This window comes from Chiloscyllium punctatum, chromosome 8 (genome assembly GCF_047496795.1).
Source record: "Chiloscyllium punctatum isolate Juve2018m chromosome 8, sChiPun1.3, whole genome shotgun sequence".
In the NCBI taxonomy this organism is placed as follows: Eukaryota; Metazoa; Chordata; class Chondrichthyes; order Orectolobiformes; family Hemiscylliidae; genus Chiloscyllium; species Chiloscyllium punctatum.
Genome location: NC_092746.1, coordinates 81,087,769 through 81,106,088, shown reverse-complemented (window position 1 = coordinate 81,106,088; position 18,320 = coordinate 81,087,769). Strand labels below are relative to the sequence as shown.

At 39.9% G+C, this 18,320-nt stretch overlaps 1 protein-coding gene across 1 annotated transcript in view; it reads right to left on the bottom strand.

Annotated features, from left to right (window-relative positions):
• LOC140480282 (MAM and LDL-receptor class A domain-containing protein 1-like) overlaps window positions 1–18,320 on the bottom strand; it is a 404,689-nt gene that overhangs the window by 46,671 nt on the left and 339,698 nt on the right. The window contains exons 34-35 of the mRNA XM_072574989.1: window positions 3,084–3,209; window positions 2,881–2,947 (exon numbers count right to left, since the gene is read on the bottom strand). Of these exons, the coding sequence (XP_072431090.1) occupies window positions 2,881–2,947; window positions 3,084–3,209 (193 nt within the window). The remainder of the gene's footprint in view (window positions 1–2,880; window positions 2,948–3,083; window positions 3,210–18,320) is intronic.

Sequence of the window (18,320 nt, the reverse complement as noted above, 5' to 3'; positions counted from 1 at the left end):
AACTTTTAAATTGCTGGTGTTGGACAGGGGTGGGTAAAGTCAGAAGTCACATGACACCGGCTTATGGTCCAACTGGTTGATTTAAAATCACAAGCTTTCAGACCGCAGCCCCTTCATCAGGTTTACTTGTGATTTCAAATCAACTTGCTGAACTATGACCTAGTGCCATGTGACTTTTGGCTTTGTTTTAAATTGGTAGAGGTGTACTTTTTCATGTCCATTTAAAAGACCACCCAATGCTAATACATGTCTTCTAAAGACTGTGGATAGTGATTACTGGGTAAGTGCCTTTGGGAAATACATGGGAACATAGAAGGACATTGCAGCATGAGGGATATAGAGTGTCATGGTGAATCTGTGAGGTCTTGGAGGATGCATAAGCATTGAAGCTGATATGGAGGAGTATGGAACATACATAAGGAGCATTAGGGGCATAGTGAGGGGGATGGCAGTTGGACAATGTAGGGTGAATAGCAGGGCCAATAAGAATGAATTGGAGAACTGGGCCAGTGTTGCCACATTCCAAGGGTAACCTCCTATCCAGCCTGCGCTGTTATCCATACAACTCTGAAACTAACTTGCGAGTCCAGAAATCTGAACTCTGCATATCAACATCTCAGGTGATGAAAACATGGTGAAAGTGGTCAGAGGTAAAGGGCTTGGATTTTGGAAGTTGGACAATGGCCAGACTCATGTTCCCCTGCTCACTGTGAAATTGTAGCCGAAGGATTAGGTTTGAGTATAAGGGGAAGGTGAAATGAATAGCTGGTGAAAGTATTATCAGTTTGCAATGCAGAAAAGATAAGTTGAGCTAGAAGGAAACAGATAAAAAGAATAAGGCATGAGAAACAAAATACTGCTCAACATCACTTTCAGCTTTGCCAATAGCCATTGTGGAGTATCAGGAGAAAGTGAGGACTGCAGATGCTGGAGTTCAGAACTGAAAATGTGTTGCTGGAAAAGCTCAGCAGGTCAGGCAGCATCCAAGGAGCAGGAGAATCGACATTTCGGGCATGAGCCCAAAGGGCTGTAATTTCACAGTGAGCAGGGGAACATGAGTCCGGCCATTGTCCAACTTCCAAAATACCTCTGACCACTTTCACCATGTTTTCATCACCTGAGATGTTGATATGCAGAGTTCAGATTTCTGGACTCGCAAGTTAGTTTCAGAGTTGTATGGATAACAGGATTCCTGAAAAAGGGCTCATGCCTGAAATGTCGATTCTCCTGCTCCTTGGATGCTGCCTGACCTGCTGCGCTTTTCCAGCAACACATTTTCAGCATTGCGGAGTATCAGTCTTGTTCATAATGGTCAGTGTGCTTTCTGGATTTAGTTGGTCTTAAAGAGCTCTTACCCACCAGGTTGATAACTATTGGAGACCTTCTGTCAATTCAGCTAGAGACGTCCAATGGTATTAAATGTACAGGAGGTCACCATTGAGTTTTCCGTGGGACTTAGTACCTTCCATGAGGCCAGGAACTTTCTATTATTCATAAGCACCACTGGGAGTGCTGGCAGCTGCCAGTGATGCACCAACCAGGAGTCCTGTGCCATGTAAGGACTTCAGGCCAAAGGTATATGAAGCTGAGAACAGGATCAGGAGTGGAGGCTGTAGGAAGAGCCAATGGAGGATCAGAGTCAAGGGTGGAGGGGGTAGGAAGAGACCTTTAGTCCCTCCCTTACCTGAAGTCAAGCCTCTCAATTGGCACAGAGTGCCTGGCAATGTGACTCCAGCTGTGGACTGCTGAATTGCACTGAAAAGTGACAGCCATTCCCTCATGAATGAGCCTCATTGACATACTGGCGCTAGTGGCTGGGAGAGTTGTATGACTGATAAGGGTCACTCCCACAATTGAAAAGGGTTCAGGTTTCATGGTTCTTATTGCAACAGGCTTCATTGAAACCATACTACCTGTTAGCTTCTACAAACACACCCACAAAATAGAGGGGCAGCCAATGAAAAGTATGAGTGATAAATCAACAGACTTTTAATGTATTCCTGTGATTGTTTGGATGGATTCAGGCAATAGTCCCACGCTGGCTCCAACTGATTCTCTGCATTATTAATCCATGCCACTGAATTACTGGTCCTGTAGTATAACACCTTTATTTCAGGATCAATATGCGTTTTGTTGTTACTGTGAAGTAGATTTAAGCTTTTATACAGCTTATGTTGACATGAGGATTCCAATATAAGAACTCTTTTTTGAGGAGACAAAAGTCTGCCATATATGCACCAGTTATGGTATTTGGCATTTGTGTCACCATAGTTTTATTAATCTCACTAGAGAGAGACGCCTGGTGGTGATTTAACCTGAAGCCGACCATACCTCAGCCAATAGTAATTGAACCCATGCTGTTGGCATCAGACTGCTTTACAAACCAACCGTCCAGCCAACTGAGATAAACCAAATATGGTATAAATTTCACCTAAACGGATAAAATAATCGAAAGTAAAACCTTAAAGAGTTCTCTGCCTTTAAAGCTTTAATGAAGCCAGAACATCTAGCTTCCATGCTGACATTAGAAATGTCATCAGCCTTCAGATGGTGATGAACAATCTTAGATATGCATACCTCAACCTCCAATCCCCTGAACTGACAATAGTGCAGATTTGTCGGTATAACTCAGTGCTGCCTGCTTGCTTGATAGTCAAAATGATGCTCCTTTCTTAAATGGCATCTGTAACATTATGGCACCATAAGAATACAAACTACAAACATTTGGATTTGTAATGAGCAGAACAGATGGCTTCACAGCATTCTGCAATTTGCTCTCCTTTGAAAATCTGCATAAATGACAGAAGAGGTGAAGCTTGAACTTTTGAGTTTTTATCAGGCATCTATAAAATGCCCTGTAACGATTACACAAACACTTACTTGCACATTGCAATTCTGTTATCAATGATACATGTTCCTCCATTTTTACAATAGGCATTCGGACATTCTGCAGCAAGAGTACATTAAATTGCCAATGTCATTAATAAACAAAATGCAAAGGTACATTTGACATATTAGATTAAAATTTTAGAAAACAGAGTGAAACAATTTTGTAATTAAATATTTTATATTTGCTTTCATACCTGAGCAGCTCGATTCATCTGATTTGAAATCTCGACAGTCAATGTCACCATCACATCGGTGTGTTACTGGGATACACTGTCCACTGGACCCACAGACCAAAGAACCATTAAAGCAGTGTATGGCAGCTGGAAAACACAATTTATAGGCTCATAGATATTTATAGCTCAGACAAGAGGCCATCCAGCCCGTTATGTCTTTGCTGGGCAACAAAGATTTGATTGCACACATCCCATTTCATAGCTCTTGGACCGTAATCCTGGAGACAAAGGCAAAACAAGTGAATAGCCAAGTACAGCTTAACTGTTACCAGAGTTTATGACTCATTCACTCACTCCTTCTGGCAGTGAGTTCCCACCACCCTCTGGGTGTAAGAAATTCTCTTCAACTCTCCTCTTCACCTACTACATTTTACCTTAAATCTATGTCATTGATTATTGACACTCTGCTAATGAAAAATGTGCCTTTCTGTCCACCCAATCTATGCTGCTCATAACCTTATACACCTCTATTAAGCTTCTTCTTAACTTATGCTGTTTGAAGGAGTACAATCCCAACTTATCTGATTTTCCTCAAAGCTTAGATCCTTCAACCCAGACAGCATCGTGGTAAATTACCTTTTTCTCCCTCTCTAGTGTAGTCACATACTTCCTAAAATACAGTACGCCCGTTTTGGCCTAACCAGCATTTTGTACAGTTCCTGCAAAATATCCTTCATTTTGTATTAATTGCCTTAGCTAATAAAGGCAAGTATTCAACATGTCTTCTTAACTGCCTTATCTACCTGCACTGCTACTGTCAGGGATCTGTGCAAATGCAACCAAGGTCTATTTGATCTTCAGTATTTTCCAGGCTCCTACCATTCATCTTGCATTGTTAGCCCAACCACAAGTTTTCTGGCTTGAATTTCATTTGCCATTGCTGTGCCAACTTGCTCAGTCCATTGATATTGCCCTGCAGTTTACAGTTATCCTCTTCAGGATTTACCCTGCCAATCTCTTATCACCTGCAAATGTCTTGATTATATACCCTACACTGAAGTCCAAATTTTCATTTCAAGCACAAACAACACCAAGCTTTGTAGGACACCAGTGGAGGCAGACTTCTAGTCACAGAAACAACACTCTGCCATTGCTTTCTGCTTTTTCTCACACAGCCAATTTTGGATCTAATGTCACACTTTGCCTTGGATCCCATGGGTTCTTATTTTCTCAACCTGACTGTCATGAAAGACCTTGTCAAAATCCCTGCTAAAGTCTCTACAGACCACAGCAAATGAATTGTTTTCATCAACACTGCTTGTCACCTCCTCAAAACATTAAATCAAGTTTGCTAAATGCAACATTTCCTTAACAAATCCATACTGACTATCCTTGAATAATCACATTCAGATATTATCTGTTCCTCAGTATTGTTTTGAATAGCTTCCCTACCTCCAAGGTTAGACTGACTAGCCTGTAATTTCTTGGTTTATCTCTTCCTCCCTTTTTTAACAATGGGACAATATTATCAGTCCCCCAGTGCTCTGACACTTCACCCATGGCTAGAAAGTATTTGAAAATTACTGCTAGGGCCCCTAATATTTCTTTCCTTGTTGCCTCACCAGTCTGGAATACATACGGAGGGCCCTGTCAATCATGCTGGTAGGGAATCCTCGTTGAGATAAAGGTGGATACTGGGGTGGCGCAGTGGTATAATGGTTAGTATTCTAGCCTTGGGCAACTGCTTGTATGGAGTTTGCACATTCTTCCCAAGGCTGTGTGGGTTTCTGTTGGGTGCTCCGGATTCCTCCCACAATCCAAAAATGTGGTTAGGTGGATTGGATGTGCTAAATTGCTCCGTAGGGTTCATGAAAGTGTTGGTTAGGTGGATTAACTATGATAAATGTGGGTTACAGGGATAGTGTGGCATGGTTTTCAAGGCGTTGGTGCAGACCTGATGGGCCAAATGGCCTTTATTTACACTATAGGATTTCTGAGGATCCCCCCTTACAGAAGATAGCCTCATCACAAAAGATGAGACAGAGACTGAGAATCTTGAGAGAATGGAAGCAGGGTATGAGGACATATACTCCAGGTAACAGTGGGATTCGGTGAGGTTGTAGTGGATATTGGTGGCTATCCTCAGAAGAAGGGAAGGGAGGAGTCAGAACTGGATCAGGTGAAGATGAGAGTATGGTGGAGATTGGAGGTGAAATTGACAAAGTTTTCTTATTTCAGGTGAGAGAGGGCGCAGCAGCTTATGTTAGAGTCATGCAAGATTTTAGTTAATCTACAGCTGGGGTTCTGCGCAGTTCTGGTCACCACACTTTGGGAAGAATATGATTACATTGGAGGGAATTCACTAGGTTGTTGCCTGGGTTGGAGCATTTTAGCAATGGAGGGAGGCTGGATAGTTTCAGGTTATTTTCTTTACAGTAAAGAAGTCTGATAGGGGAACTGATTGAGCCGTATAAGATTACAGGGATGTAAACAGGGTGGACAGGTAGCAGCTGTTCTCCTTGTTGAAGCTTCAATAATGAAGGGGCATAATTTTAGGGTGAAGGTTGAGGGGATTTGAGGTAAATGTTTTTCTCCCAAAGGGTAGTGGGAATCTGAAAATTTATTGGGAGAGTACTTGAGGCGGGAAACCTCAAAACCTTTTAAAAGTACTTGCATGTACACTTGAAATGTCATAACAATTAAGGTAATGGATCAAATGCTGGAAACTGGGACAAGTACAGTTTCAGAGTAAAAAAAGCACACAATACCAGATTATAGTCCAACAGGTTTAGTAGGGAATACTAGCTTTCGGAGCACTGCTCCTTTGTCAGCAGCAGTACTCCAAAAGCTAGTGCTTCCAAATAAACCTGGTGGACTGTAACCTGGTGTTGTCTGATTTTTAACTTTGTCCACCCCAGTCCAACACTGGCACCTCCACATCATAGCTAGATTCAGAGGAGCTTATTGTGAGTGCATACACTATTAGCTAAAGGGCACTTCTGTATTGTATGATTCTATGACTCAATCTCATCCAAGCCCTCAGGTTTATCCACGTTTAAAGCTGCTAAACACGGTAGTAGCTCCTCTTTCTTCATGTTAATTTCTTCTAATATTTCACAGTCCTCCCACCCTAATGTGTATACCTGCATTGTGAAGGTCAACACAAAGGTCATTGAGACCTGTGCCCACAGCTTCTGAGTGCATACAAGGATTGCCTCTAAGATCCCTAATGGGTTCTGCTCTTTCCCTGGTTACCTTCTTGCTCTTTATATATTTTTAAAAAACTCCTTTTGGTTTTCCTTTATTCTACTCACCAATGTTTTCTCATGGACTCTCTTTGCTTTCCTAGTTTCCTTTTAAGTTCTCCCCTGCACTCTTAGTACTTCCCTCGGGATTCTACCATAAACTCAAACTGTTTCCTTAATCCTAACCTTTATGCCCCTTGACATCCAGGTTCTTTGGGCATGGCTCCACGCTTTGTCTAAATGAGAACATATTTGCCTTTTAATCTTATGTTTCCTCCCTGAATGCTTTGCCACAATTCAGCACCAGTCACTACTCCTATTGTGCATTTGCAAGAATAGGACAATATTCGGATATGGGCTGACAAGTGGCAAGCTTTGCTCCTTATCTGTTTTACTGCTGTTGCAGCATGAAAGTCTGCACATCAACAGTTTCCAAAAGCTGAAGCCTAAGCACAGTCTGCTGATTGGCCTGCATGGAACCTCTGAGCAGCTGTACAACTGTGCAGCTTACAGGAAATGTTGATGACAACATTTTGGCTGCAAAAATGCCAGGCAATGACCATCTCCAACAAGACAGAATCTTACCATCACCCTTTGACATTTAGTGGCATTGTCATCATTGAATCCCTACCAATCAACCTTCTAGGGGTTACCATTGACCACAAACTTAAATGGAGCAGGTCAGAGGCTAAGAATCCTGGAGTGGATCGCTTGCCTCTTGACTTCCCAACGCCTATTCCCCTTTGACAAGGCACAAGTTAAGAGTGTGACAGAATACTCCCCATTTGCCTTCACAAGCGCAGCCCCCAAAACAGGCAAGAAGCTTGACACTATCCAGAACAAAACAGCCCATTTGATCAGCACCAAATCCACTCCCTCCACCATTGAGTCTCAGCTGCTGCAGTGTATACTATCCACAAGATTCAGAATTTTAACAAGGCCTCTTCGACAGCACCTTCCAAATCCATGACCCCTACCATTAAGAAGGATAAAAGCAGCAGATACATAAGAACACCCTCACCTGCAAGCTATCATCGTCCTGACCTGGAAATACACAGCTGTCCATTCAGTTTTGCTGGGCCAAAATCCTGGAATTCCCTCCCTAAAGGATTTGTAGGAATATCCAGATCACAAGGACTGCATTGGCTTAAAAAGGCAGCTCACCACACCTTCTCAAGGGCAATAAATGCTGGTCAGCCAATGCCACCTACACAAAATAACTGAATAAAAACAAATGTTCCCATACAATTCCATTTGCCCTCAGCTCATCTATGTTATGCTCAAGGGTCCTTACATTAAAATGTATCCCATTTAACTTTGCTGAACCCATTTCTTACTTCTCCAGCCTTTGTTTTCTCTGCCTTCCAGGTTCATTGTGTTTTTGCTTTGAATTCCATCTCAGCCTCTACCCCCGGTGAGCTACTGGTCATCCCACTGTCAACCTAATTTAAATTCACACAAACAGTATTAGCAAACCTGCCCACGAGGATGTTGGTTTTGTCTCTGTTCAGATGTAACCCATTTAACTTGCTCAGTTCCAACTTCACTCAGAGATAGGCCATGCCGCATGACTCTAAAGCCCTTCTTCCTGCACCCTCTCTCCAGTCACACACTCGTTTGCTCAAACCTTCTAGTGTTGTACTCCCAGCTGTATGGCCCCAGGAATCATTTGGAGATTCAACCTTTGAAGTCTTGCTTTTTAATCTCCCACCTAACTCCCCAAAGTCTGCTTGCAGGACTTCATTTGTCTTTCTGCCTTTACCATTGGTCTAAACTTCAACCGTGGTCGCTGGCTGTTCACCATCCTTCTTCAGAATGTTCTGCAGTGACATCCTTGACATCTGAGAGGTTACATAACTTCCTGGAACCATGTCTCAACTGCAAAAGCACTTGTTTACTCTCCTCACTCACTACACACTGACCATTATTGTGATATTTGGAGGATTCCCTTACTACTTACTTTCTTCGGTCTAATGATCACTTCATTCCTTCGCTGCCTACACCTTTTAGAGCTGCAAAGTGATCTTATCCTGAAGTGTGCTATCCCTGAATATCTCTGCCTTATTAATACTCTGTAGTGCCCCCCGCTGCCACTCAAGCTCCTAATCTTACCAAAGTCAGACAATATTTTCTACCAATAATATAATAAAGCTTGGAATGTAAACATGTGGATTTTCAAGTCCATTCCTTCTGCATATCATGGCAGAAATTTTAAACTGTTGCTGTGGACATTGAGTCTGACTGATGTGAGGATAAAGTCAATCTTGTTGCTCTGTTTTTGTCGAGACTCACATCTGGAGAGGCTTTGCAAGCAACAGTGAAGCCACACAGTTCTCCTATGCACTCTACTTTCTCATGTCATAAAGGAACATCCATCAGAAATATCCTGGATGTTCAAACACTGCAATGCACATGTTGTTTACTCAAATGTAATTCCAAATTTTAAAATATAAATTTGAAGAAATATGATGAAAATATACTCTAAACATGTAGTGTCTATGACTCAGTGTCATGTGGCATGAAAAACTGACTGAGGTAGTTACTGGCCTTCCACACTGAAGAGGATGAGGGATATTACCCTTGTACTCAAATCTCATGAGCAAGATGCTCACATTTCTGACATCATTACAGTAAAGAAAGCCAGACTGCTGTGTAAAAAAAAAAGGCAGCTTGGACTGTCCTTTATGGGAAAGTGCTGGATGATAAAATGTTATCTAAATATGTCATTTTAAAGCATAGTGTCACTACATTTGTTTTGTCACAGAATGGGTCATGCCATTAATTTCAATTATGCTAAGCATAATAAAGTTGCTAATTGAAAGAAAAACTGTGGTCCTTTCATAATTCAATCATGCAATCACACAATATTGTTGCTGAATTGATTCTTCACTGCAACAGTTCTATTTGCACTTGAAAGTGCGCAGGCTTGGAATTTCAGAAGAGGTTAATCATCTTCCCAACCTGTGCCTAATCCTATTTCATTGGTATAAACACAGGCAAAGTTGTATTGTCTGCTAACCCAAGTTTCTCATATCAAAATTCATTTTATGCTCTTGTAGCCATAACCTTCAAATAACGGGGTCTTCTTTGTAACTGGAAAAATGTGCACCGGCAGCTGAAACAATTTGGTAAATCACTTTCGCTGTATATAATTGAGCCGAGTTTGAGAGAATCATGAAGCTTTAAATCTGTCTGTACCCACAATGATCCAAGCAAATTGATAAAACAATGAACTGTTACTATGTATTTCTATGATATTTTATTGTATTTGAAGTTTAAATGCGGATTTTCTATTGTAGTCTTAAGAGTTAAAATAGACTGCTGGAAACCTGAATTAAAATTCAGCTAGTTGGCAATCAGTGCTAGTTTTATTACACACTGGTGTATAATTACATTTTAATGTTGGTGCTTGGTATATCATGGAATAATATGAAACAGCATATAAATTAAGCAAAATATATCGTACCTCATTCTTCTGTTACATTGTCTGTTGCACTTTTAGTAGCATATGTAGTTTCTGCTTTTAATCTTTGTCATCTTTAAAGCAAATAACCATTGTTGATTGTCCCTTGTCTCATATGATTATGCTTAAATGATAATGAAACATTTTTTTATTCCTGCTCTCTCCTGCGGTTAGCAGCAGGTGAAAACTATTGCATGAGTATTTCAAATCCCCAAGCCTCAAGCTCAATACATCTTGAATGCCTCTAACATTTTACTTGGTAGATTATTACGAATATTTAGTCATCTTTAAATAGAGAATTTCCACTTAAAATCTCTGTTCAATTTACCATTCATTTATTTCAGTTCATGCTGGTTTATTCTGCTGTTCTAACTAATCTTCAAGTAATTTACAGAACTCATTCAGACTGTATTCATATATTAGTACTAGCTTGCTAACAAAGTCTATCTTTGTCTATCCCATTTACTGGTTTTGACCAAAAAGGTTAGCTCTTCCTGGATGTCCCTTAATTACTATTTTATAAAGGTTTTGAGCTCTGCTATATTCTGGGTTTCACATCAAAGTCATAGCTAGCATACCTGTGAGTAGCAAAATCATGTTAGCACAATATCAATCCAGCCAGCTCCAAATATTCCTTGAGCTTGTCAATAATTCTGCTGTTGTTTCTTGTGCTTTGCTTCTCAACCTCACTCCTCACCTGAGGCGTGGTGACCCTCAGGCTAAATTCATCACTGCTCATTACTTTTGAATGAGAGAGGAGCCGATCGTCTTCTGGGATTATGGCCTCTTTCACTTTTTCAATTTTATTTTATATTTAGCTTTCCATCATAAAATCTCAAACCGCTTCAATTTCCTAAGGAGCTTTAACGACTGGAATACTAATTTCATCTTAAATATAGATGTGTTCCTGATCACTTTACTGAACTCCCAGGTGCCATAATTGAATCTTTTAAGATCCTAGGTAGGTTTTGTTTTTCTCTTCATCTTTACTGGATCAATCCTGTTATTTCTTAAAGAAATATTTCTCAAAAAATCATGTTGTCTAATAGGCATAGCAATTCACTGCCTTTTTTGTTCTAGTTTCTGATTAGCAGTTCTGAATCTTTCAATTATATTCTTAAAATCCTCTTTCCTCTAATTTTCTTCAGTCATTTTTCCTTTTGTGTTCTACTTTATGTTTTCTTACAGTGTGTTCACTTATTTTAATTGGCTATTTACAGTCTCTCATTCAAATTTCACCATAAGCTAGGACTAAGATATCAGTTTATGCATATTTGATGGTGAATCACAGAATCCTTACAATGTGGAAGCATACCATTCAGCCCATAATGACCCTTTGAAGGAGAAACCACCCAGTCCCATCCCGTCCCTGGGATCCTGTGTTCCCCATGGCTAATCCACCCAGCCTGCACACCCCTGGAAATTATGGGCAATTTAGCTCAGACATACCTCCTAACCTGCACATCTTTGGACTGTGGGAGGAACCCAGAGGACAATCCATGCAGACAGAGGGAAAATGTGCAAACTTCACACAGATGGTTGCTCGATGGTGGAATCAAACCCGGGTCCCTGGCACTGTGAGGAAGCAATGCTAACCGCTGAGTCATTGTGCTGCCCCAAGTGCTGACCTTTTTCTTACTTGTTCTGGAAACTTCAATTACCTCATCCCTCCCTCAACTCTCCTTAAGCTAATACAAATTCCTTGTGACCACACTCCTTTAACTCTTCTACTAGCACCCTGGTCCCAGAAAGGAGTTTAGCAGAAAAGATGGCTGAAGTAAAAAGGCAAACTTTAGGAAAATAGTTCATGGCTCACCACAAAGTTGGAGGTAGTGAAACAGTGATAGTTTCACTGGGCTAGCATTTCAGGACCTCAGGCTAATGTTCTAGGGACATAACTTTGAATGCCACTATAGTAATGGTGAAATTTGAATGTAATAAAAATCTAGAATTAAATAGTCTAATGGCAAGAATTTAACAATTGATTATTGTTGTTAAAAAAACTAATTCGCTAATATAATTAAAGGAGGGAAATTTGCCATCCTTATCTGGTCTGACCTACATCAGTACTAAAGCAATGTGTCTAACTCTTAGTTGAATTCTGGGTGAATAAAGATGGGCAATAAATGCTGGCCCAGCCAGTGATATCTCAGGAACCAATAACATTAAAAAAATCCCAGTGCGGAAGAATAGTTCTAAGGCATGGAAGAACCATGGTTAAGTTTGGAAATTAAGCACAGTATCAAATTAAAAGAAAAAAATGAACAATGTGGAAATAATTAGTGGCAAGCCAGAGGATGAGGAGAGTTTTCAAAACTAAAAGTGAACAAAGTAATGAAAAAGGAGAAAATAATTCTGAGTTCAAGTCAGCTAGTAATATCAAAATAGAAAGCAAGAAAATCTTTAAATGTATGGAAGGAAGAGAGAGGCCATTGGGAATTTAGGCACCTGAGAGAATGATGTTGGAGAAGTAATAATTGGGATCCAGGAAATGGCAAAGGAGTTGAATAAATAATTTACATCAGTTTTCATAGGACATGAACAGCATTCCAAAAATACCAAAGTGGTGGAGAGATAATACGTATCGTAATTATCAATAGAGAAAATGTATGATCGAACTAATGGGTCTAAAGGCTTACGTACCCCTGGATTTGATCAGTTGCATGCTAGGATATTAATATGAACTAGATATAGAAGTAACGGATGCACCAGTAGTAATCTTCCTGAAATTGTTAGATTCTAGAAAGGACTCTAGAGGATTGGAAAATTGGCAATGTAACAGCCCTACCCAAAAAGGGAAGACGACAAAACAAACTGTAATTGCAGGCCAGTTAGCTTCTCATCTGAAATGGATTGTGTTACAGGGTCTATTTTTAGGATATATTACCAAAGCTTTTAGAAATGCATCATATAATCAAGCAGAGTCAGCATGGCTCATTAAAGGGATGATAAAGGCATGAATGATAAATATATTGGAATTCTTTGAGGTACAAAGCAGGGTAGATAAAGGGGATGCAGTGGATAAAATATATTAGGATTTCCAAAAGGTATTTGATTAAAAAAATACATATTAGGCTACCTAACAAGATAAGAACACATGCTATTAAGGCAGTATGCTAGCAAAGATAGAGGATTGGCTAACTAAAAAGATTACAGAGAATTAGGGAAAAACAGGAAATTTCAGGATTGCAAACTGTAAGTAGTGGAGTGCCACAGAAATCAGTGTTGGGTCACAATTACTCCTAACATATAATAATAACTTGGACAAGGGAAGTGAATGTATGATAATGAAGCCAATAGGTGGAAAGGCAAGTGGTGAAGATGAGACAAAGAGTCTACAGAGGAACATAGACAGGTTAAAAACCTATGGGTAAAAATTTGGCAGATGTGGGGAAGAGTGAAGTTATTCCTTTTAACAGGAAGAATAGAGGGGGTGAATGCACTTTACAGTGATAAAAAAGACAGAAGGTGGTCTTGCTAAAACTATACAGGGATTACTTAGATGACATCTGGAATGCTGTAAATAGTTTTGGTCCCCTTATTTAAGGAAAGATATCCTGGCATTGGAGGCAGTCCACAGAAAGTTCACTCAGTTAATCCTAGGTATGGGGAGATTTTCTTATAAGAAAGGTTAAGTAGATTAGGCCAATACATACTGGCGTTTAGAAGAATGACAGGGGCTGTATTCAAACACGTATGCTTCTACAGGGCTTGAAAGGGTAGAAGGTTGTTTTCCCTCATGGGAGTGTTCAGGGTCGGTTGGTATAATTTCAGAATAAAGGGTCATTGAGTTAGGAAAGAAATGAGGAGGATTTTATTATCTGAGGTTAATGAATCTGTGGCATTTTTCACTGCAGAGGACTTAGAGTTTGGATTGTTAGGTATTTTCAATGCTGAGGCAGACATTTTTAATCAATAGGAGGATCAAGGGTAATAGGAAAAAGCCAGGAAATGGAGTTAAGGATTATAAAATCACAATGGGCTGAATGCACTACTTTCTATTCTGATGTCTATGGTCTTTTAATTTATGATCGATGACAATTTCCAATCTATTTAACATTAGGCCCTAAATAAGCTAAAAATGTACCTTAGTTAAATTAGGCAAAACTACATGTTTCGATCTCTACTTAATCAAACTGCTCAACTGTCACCCCAGGATAAGCAGAAGGTGCTTCCCTTAATTTACTCTTTCACCTCAAGGTCAATTTGTCCTGCACATCTTTATCCACCACCATTATCAAGGTTGATTTGTCCACTATGCTGAATGATTGCTTGCCCCTCCTTGCCTCTTCCATGTTTGTTGTAAACCTAATTCATTCCATGATTGAATTTTGCTTCTTGGAAGCCTCTCCAGTAATTTCCTGAACCCCACTCTCAATAAAACACATTCCATTCAGAGTGCTGCAGCCTGAGTTTTCACTCACACGTTCATCACTTTCATCTTTGACTGGCTTTACTGCCTTTACTTGTCCCATTAACCTCCAAGTCCCTCTGTGGTTGGCCAATCACCCAAGTCCTTGAAAGAGAAAAATGTTTATTTGGAATGTTCACATTAACTTTCAGTTAATGGCATCAACAAGCAAACTTGACAAGAGATTGCCATGAAATTTTTCTGCTTCAATTTTCTGAAGAACTATGTTTGGATATTGGTTTTCGGTTGATTGCTATCATATATTGTTGAGTAATGTGGCTCGTTATCTGCAGAAGTGCCATTTTGAGCTAATCTTTCAGAATTTATCTGTTGCCTTGATGATGCCTTCCATTTGTTCATAAAATGCAATTTTCTATATTTATGTTAAGAGTGCTTCAGTCTGCTTATCTAGAAGAAGAAACTGAATGATATTGTCTGGAAACAGCAGAGTATAATTAATCTATAGTTGGATATTATGGTGTTCAGTTATTCAGTATTTGTTTACATGAGTCTGTTTACTATTCGTACCAACTGTGGTTGAGGACTCTTGTAGAGCAGTAATAATGTCCCTACCTCTGAGCAGAACATCTGGGTTCAAGTGCTCCAGATGTGTGTTAGAACATATCTGAACAGGCTGACTGAAAATATCTAGAATTAAAATGGCAAATTATGATGCCATACATTCCCTGAATTCTACATTTAAGAAACTAATTGTAGTTTGGTGGTTAAATCCAGATTATGGTAAATAAACTTTAGTTAGAAGCATGAAGAAGGCATTTTAAAGTATTGTCAAAAAAGCCTGTTGCACGTCCAGAAATTAGTCACACATCTGCATAGGCACAGGGTGATACAGCATGGAACAGACCCTTCAGTCAAACTTGTCCATGCCAACCTGCTATCCTAAATTAATCATGTCTGATTTGTCAGCATTTGGCCCATATCCCTCTAAACCCTTCTTATTCATATACCCATCCAGATGCCTTTTAAATGTTGCAATTGTACCAGCTTCCACCACTTTCTCTGGCAGCTTATTCCATAATTGCACCACCCTCTGCATGAAAAAGTTGCCCCTTATATCCCTTGTAAATCTTTCCCCTGTCACCTCAAACCTATGCCCCCTAGTGTTGGACTCCCATACATTGTGAAAAAGATGTTGGTTATTCACGATATCTATGGCCCTCATAACTTTATAAACCTCTATAAGGTCACCTCTCAGCCTCCAATGCTCCAGAGAAAATAGCCCCAGCCTATTCATCCTCTCCCTATAGCTCAGACCTCCAACCCTGACAACATCCTTGTTAATCTTTTCTGAACCCTTTCAAGTTTCACAAAATCCTTCCTGTAGCAAGGAAACCAGAATTGAATGTAGTATTCTAAAAGTGGCCTAACCAATGTCCTGTACACATACAACATGACCTTCCAACTCCTATACTCAATACACTGACCAATAAAGGCAAGCATTCCAAATGCCTTTTTCATTATCCTATCTACCTGAGACTCCACTTTTAAGGAACTATGAACCTGCACTCCAAAGTCTCTTTGTTCAGTGACACTTCCCAGGACCTTATTATTAACTCTATACATCCTGCACAGATTTGCCATTCCAAAGTGTAGCACCTCACATTTATCTAAATTAAACTCCATTTGCCACTCCTCGGCCTATTGGCCCATCTGATCAAGATCCCATTGTACTCTGAGGTAACATACTCTTCACTGTCCACCACACCTCTAATTTTGGTGTCATCTGTAAACTTACTAACCATACCTCCTATGGTCACATCCAAATCGTTTATATAAATTATGAAAAGCAATGGACCTAGCACTGATCCTTGCAGCACACCGCTGGTCACAGGCCGCCAGTTTGAAAGGCAAGCCTCCAACACCACTCTCTGCCTTCTACTTTTGAGCCAATTCTGCATCCAAATGTCAAGTTCTCACTGTATTCCATGTAATCTAACCTTGCTAATCAGTCTATCAGAGAAACCTTGCTGAACGCCTTACTGAAGTCCATATTGATCATGTCCACTGCTTTGCCCTTATCAATCCTCTTTGTTACTTCTTCAAAAAAACTCAAATCAAGTTCATGAGACATGATTTCCCATGCACAAAGCCATGTTGACTATTCTTAATCTGTTCTTGCCTTTCCAAATACATGTAATTCCTGTACCTCAGGATTCCCTCCAACAACTTGCTCACCACTGATGTCAGGCTCATTGGTCTACTATTCCTTGGCTTTTCCTTACCACATTTCTTACATTGTGGCAACACATTAGCCAACTTGCAGTCTTCCAGTACCTCATCTGTGGTTATTGATGATACAAACATCCCAGCAAGGTGTTCAGCAATCACTTCCCGAGCTTCCTACAGAGTTCTAAGATACACCTTCTCAGGTCCTGGGGATTTATCCACCTTTATACATTTTAAGACGTTCAGCACCTCCGCCTCTGTAACATGGACATTTTGCAAGATGTTGCTATGTAGTGTCCCATGTTCTCTATCTTCCATATTTTTCACCCCAGTAAACACTGATGAAAAATACTCATTTAGTATCTCCTCCATCATATAAAAATATATAACAAATTGACAATGACAACAGTTAAGTAAAGTTTAATTTTATCAGTTCCAGCAACATTTCTTTCTTCACTGTGAGATCCACCCATGCTGTTTGATATTTCAGTATTCAAGACCTACTTGCTCTTTACAGAAACATGCAGTTGGATGAAGCACCAATTCATTTGAAAACAATATTTGTATATTTTCTCATTGCAGAAGGCTAGCAAATATTTGAACAGTTCACAGAATCCAAATCTATGTTTAAGACAGCAGTAAGTAACTTCAAAATATTTCATGCCAAAGAAATGAGTGATGATCTGATGATACACATTCCAGGAAAGATGCAAGGAAAATGGTGAGACAATTAATTAATGTATGGCTGTGTTGCAGCAACTCACTTTGATATGTAAATTTCATACTCTAATCAATGAACTAATTTGTAATAAATTAAAAAGACTTCAATTCCATGGATTAGAGAATGTCTCTTCTTGGCAGATAATGACCTAACTAGGGAAAGCAGCAGCCTTGGTAGCCCAAATCAAATTTACCATATTTAATTTGAAGAGAATACACAGGGCTATAGACACAGTCAGACCATGTTTCAGAACTGTGCCCAAATTATGGAAGGGCTCATTGATTCACAACAACATGTCCAGCTCAAGAGGAAAAGTGTAACATATTGCAAAAGTGGAACATTTTACAAAAATGTGCAGTTTGTCAAAAGACAACTTAATTGGTTTAAGACGTCATCCCTTCCCGAGAGTGAAGCATAGAACACAGAACATAGAAAAATACAGCGCAGTACAGGCACTTCGGCCCTCGATGTTGCGCCGACCGAAGCCTACCTAACCTACACTAGCCCAATAACCTCCATATGTTTATCCAATACCCGCTTGAATGACCATAAAGAGGGAGAGTCCACCACTGCTACTGGCAGGGTATTCCATGAACTCACAACCCGCTGAGTAAAGAATCTACCCCTAACATCTGTCCTATACCAACCTCCCCTTAATTTAAAACTATGTCCCCTAGTAATAGCTGACTCCATATGCGGAAAAAGGTTCTCACTGTCAACCCTATCTAAACCCCTAATCATCTTGTACACCTCTATCAAATCTCCCCTAAACCTTCTTTTCTCCAATGAGAACAGCCCCAAGTGCCTCAGCCTTTCGTCATACGATCTTCAAATGTATATACCATCACATGTATATACCATCACAAATGTTAAAGCACCAGCTCACCTTAAGTCTTACTCAGGCATCTCAGCATTACTTTCTGATCAATGTTGGTGCAAAAATACTTATTTTGCATGGTACATGTGACCATCATTCTTTTTCACCACTTGCTCTCACTCTTTTCGCAGACGTGAGCTGAATTGATTATTCAGCTTCCCTATGAGCTCGAGTATTAAACAAAAAGATGACCATACATAGCTTCATGTTTGTGTAGTTAAAGGCAGAAATCTTATGGAGGCAAATCTTTTTGGTAGGCTTGGATTCAAACCTGAAGTCTGGACCAGAGCACATATTAAGGTGACTGATAATGTAGACAATACACACTGTAGTATCCTTCATTTTTGGCTGGAT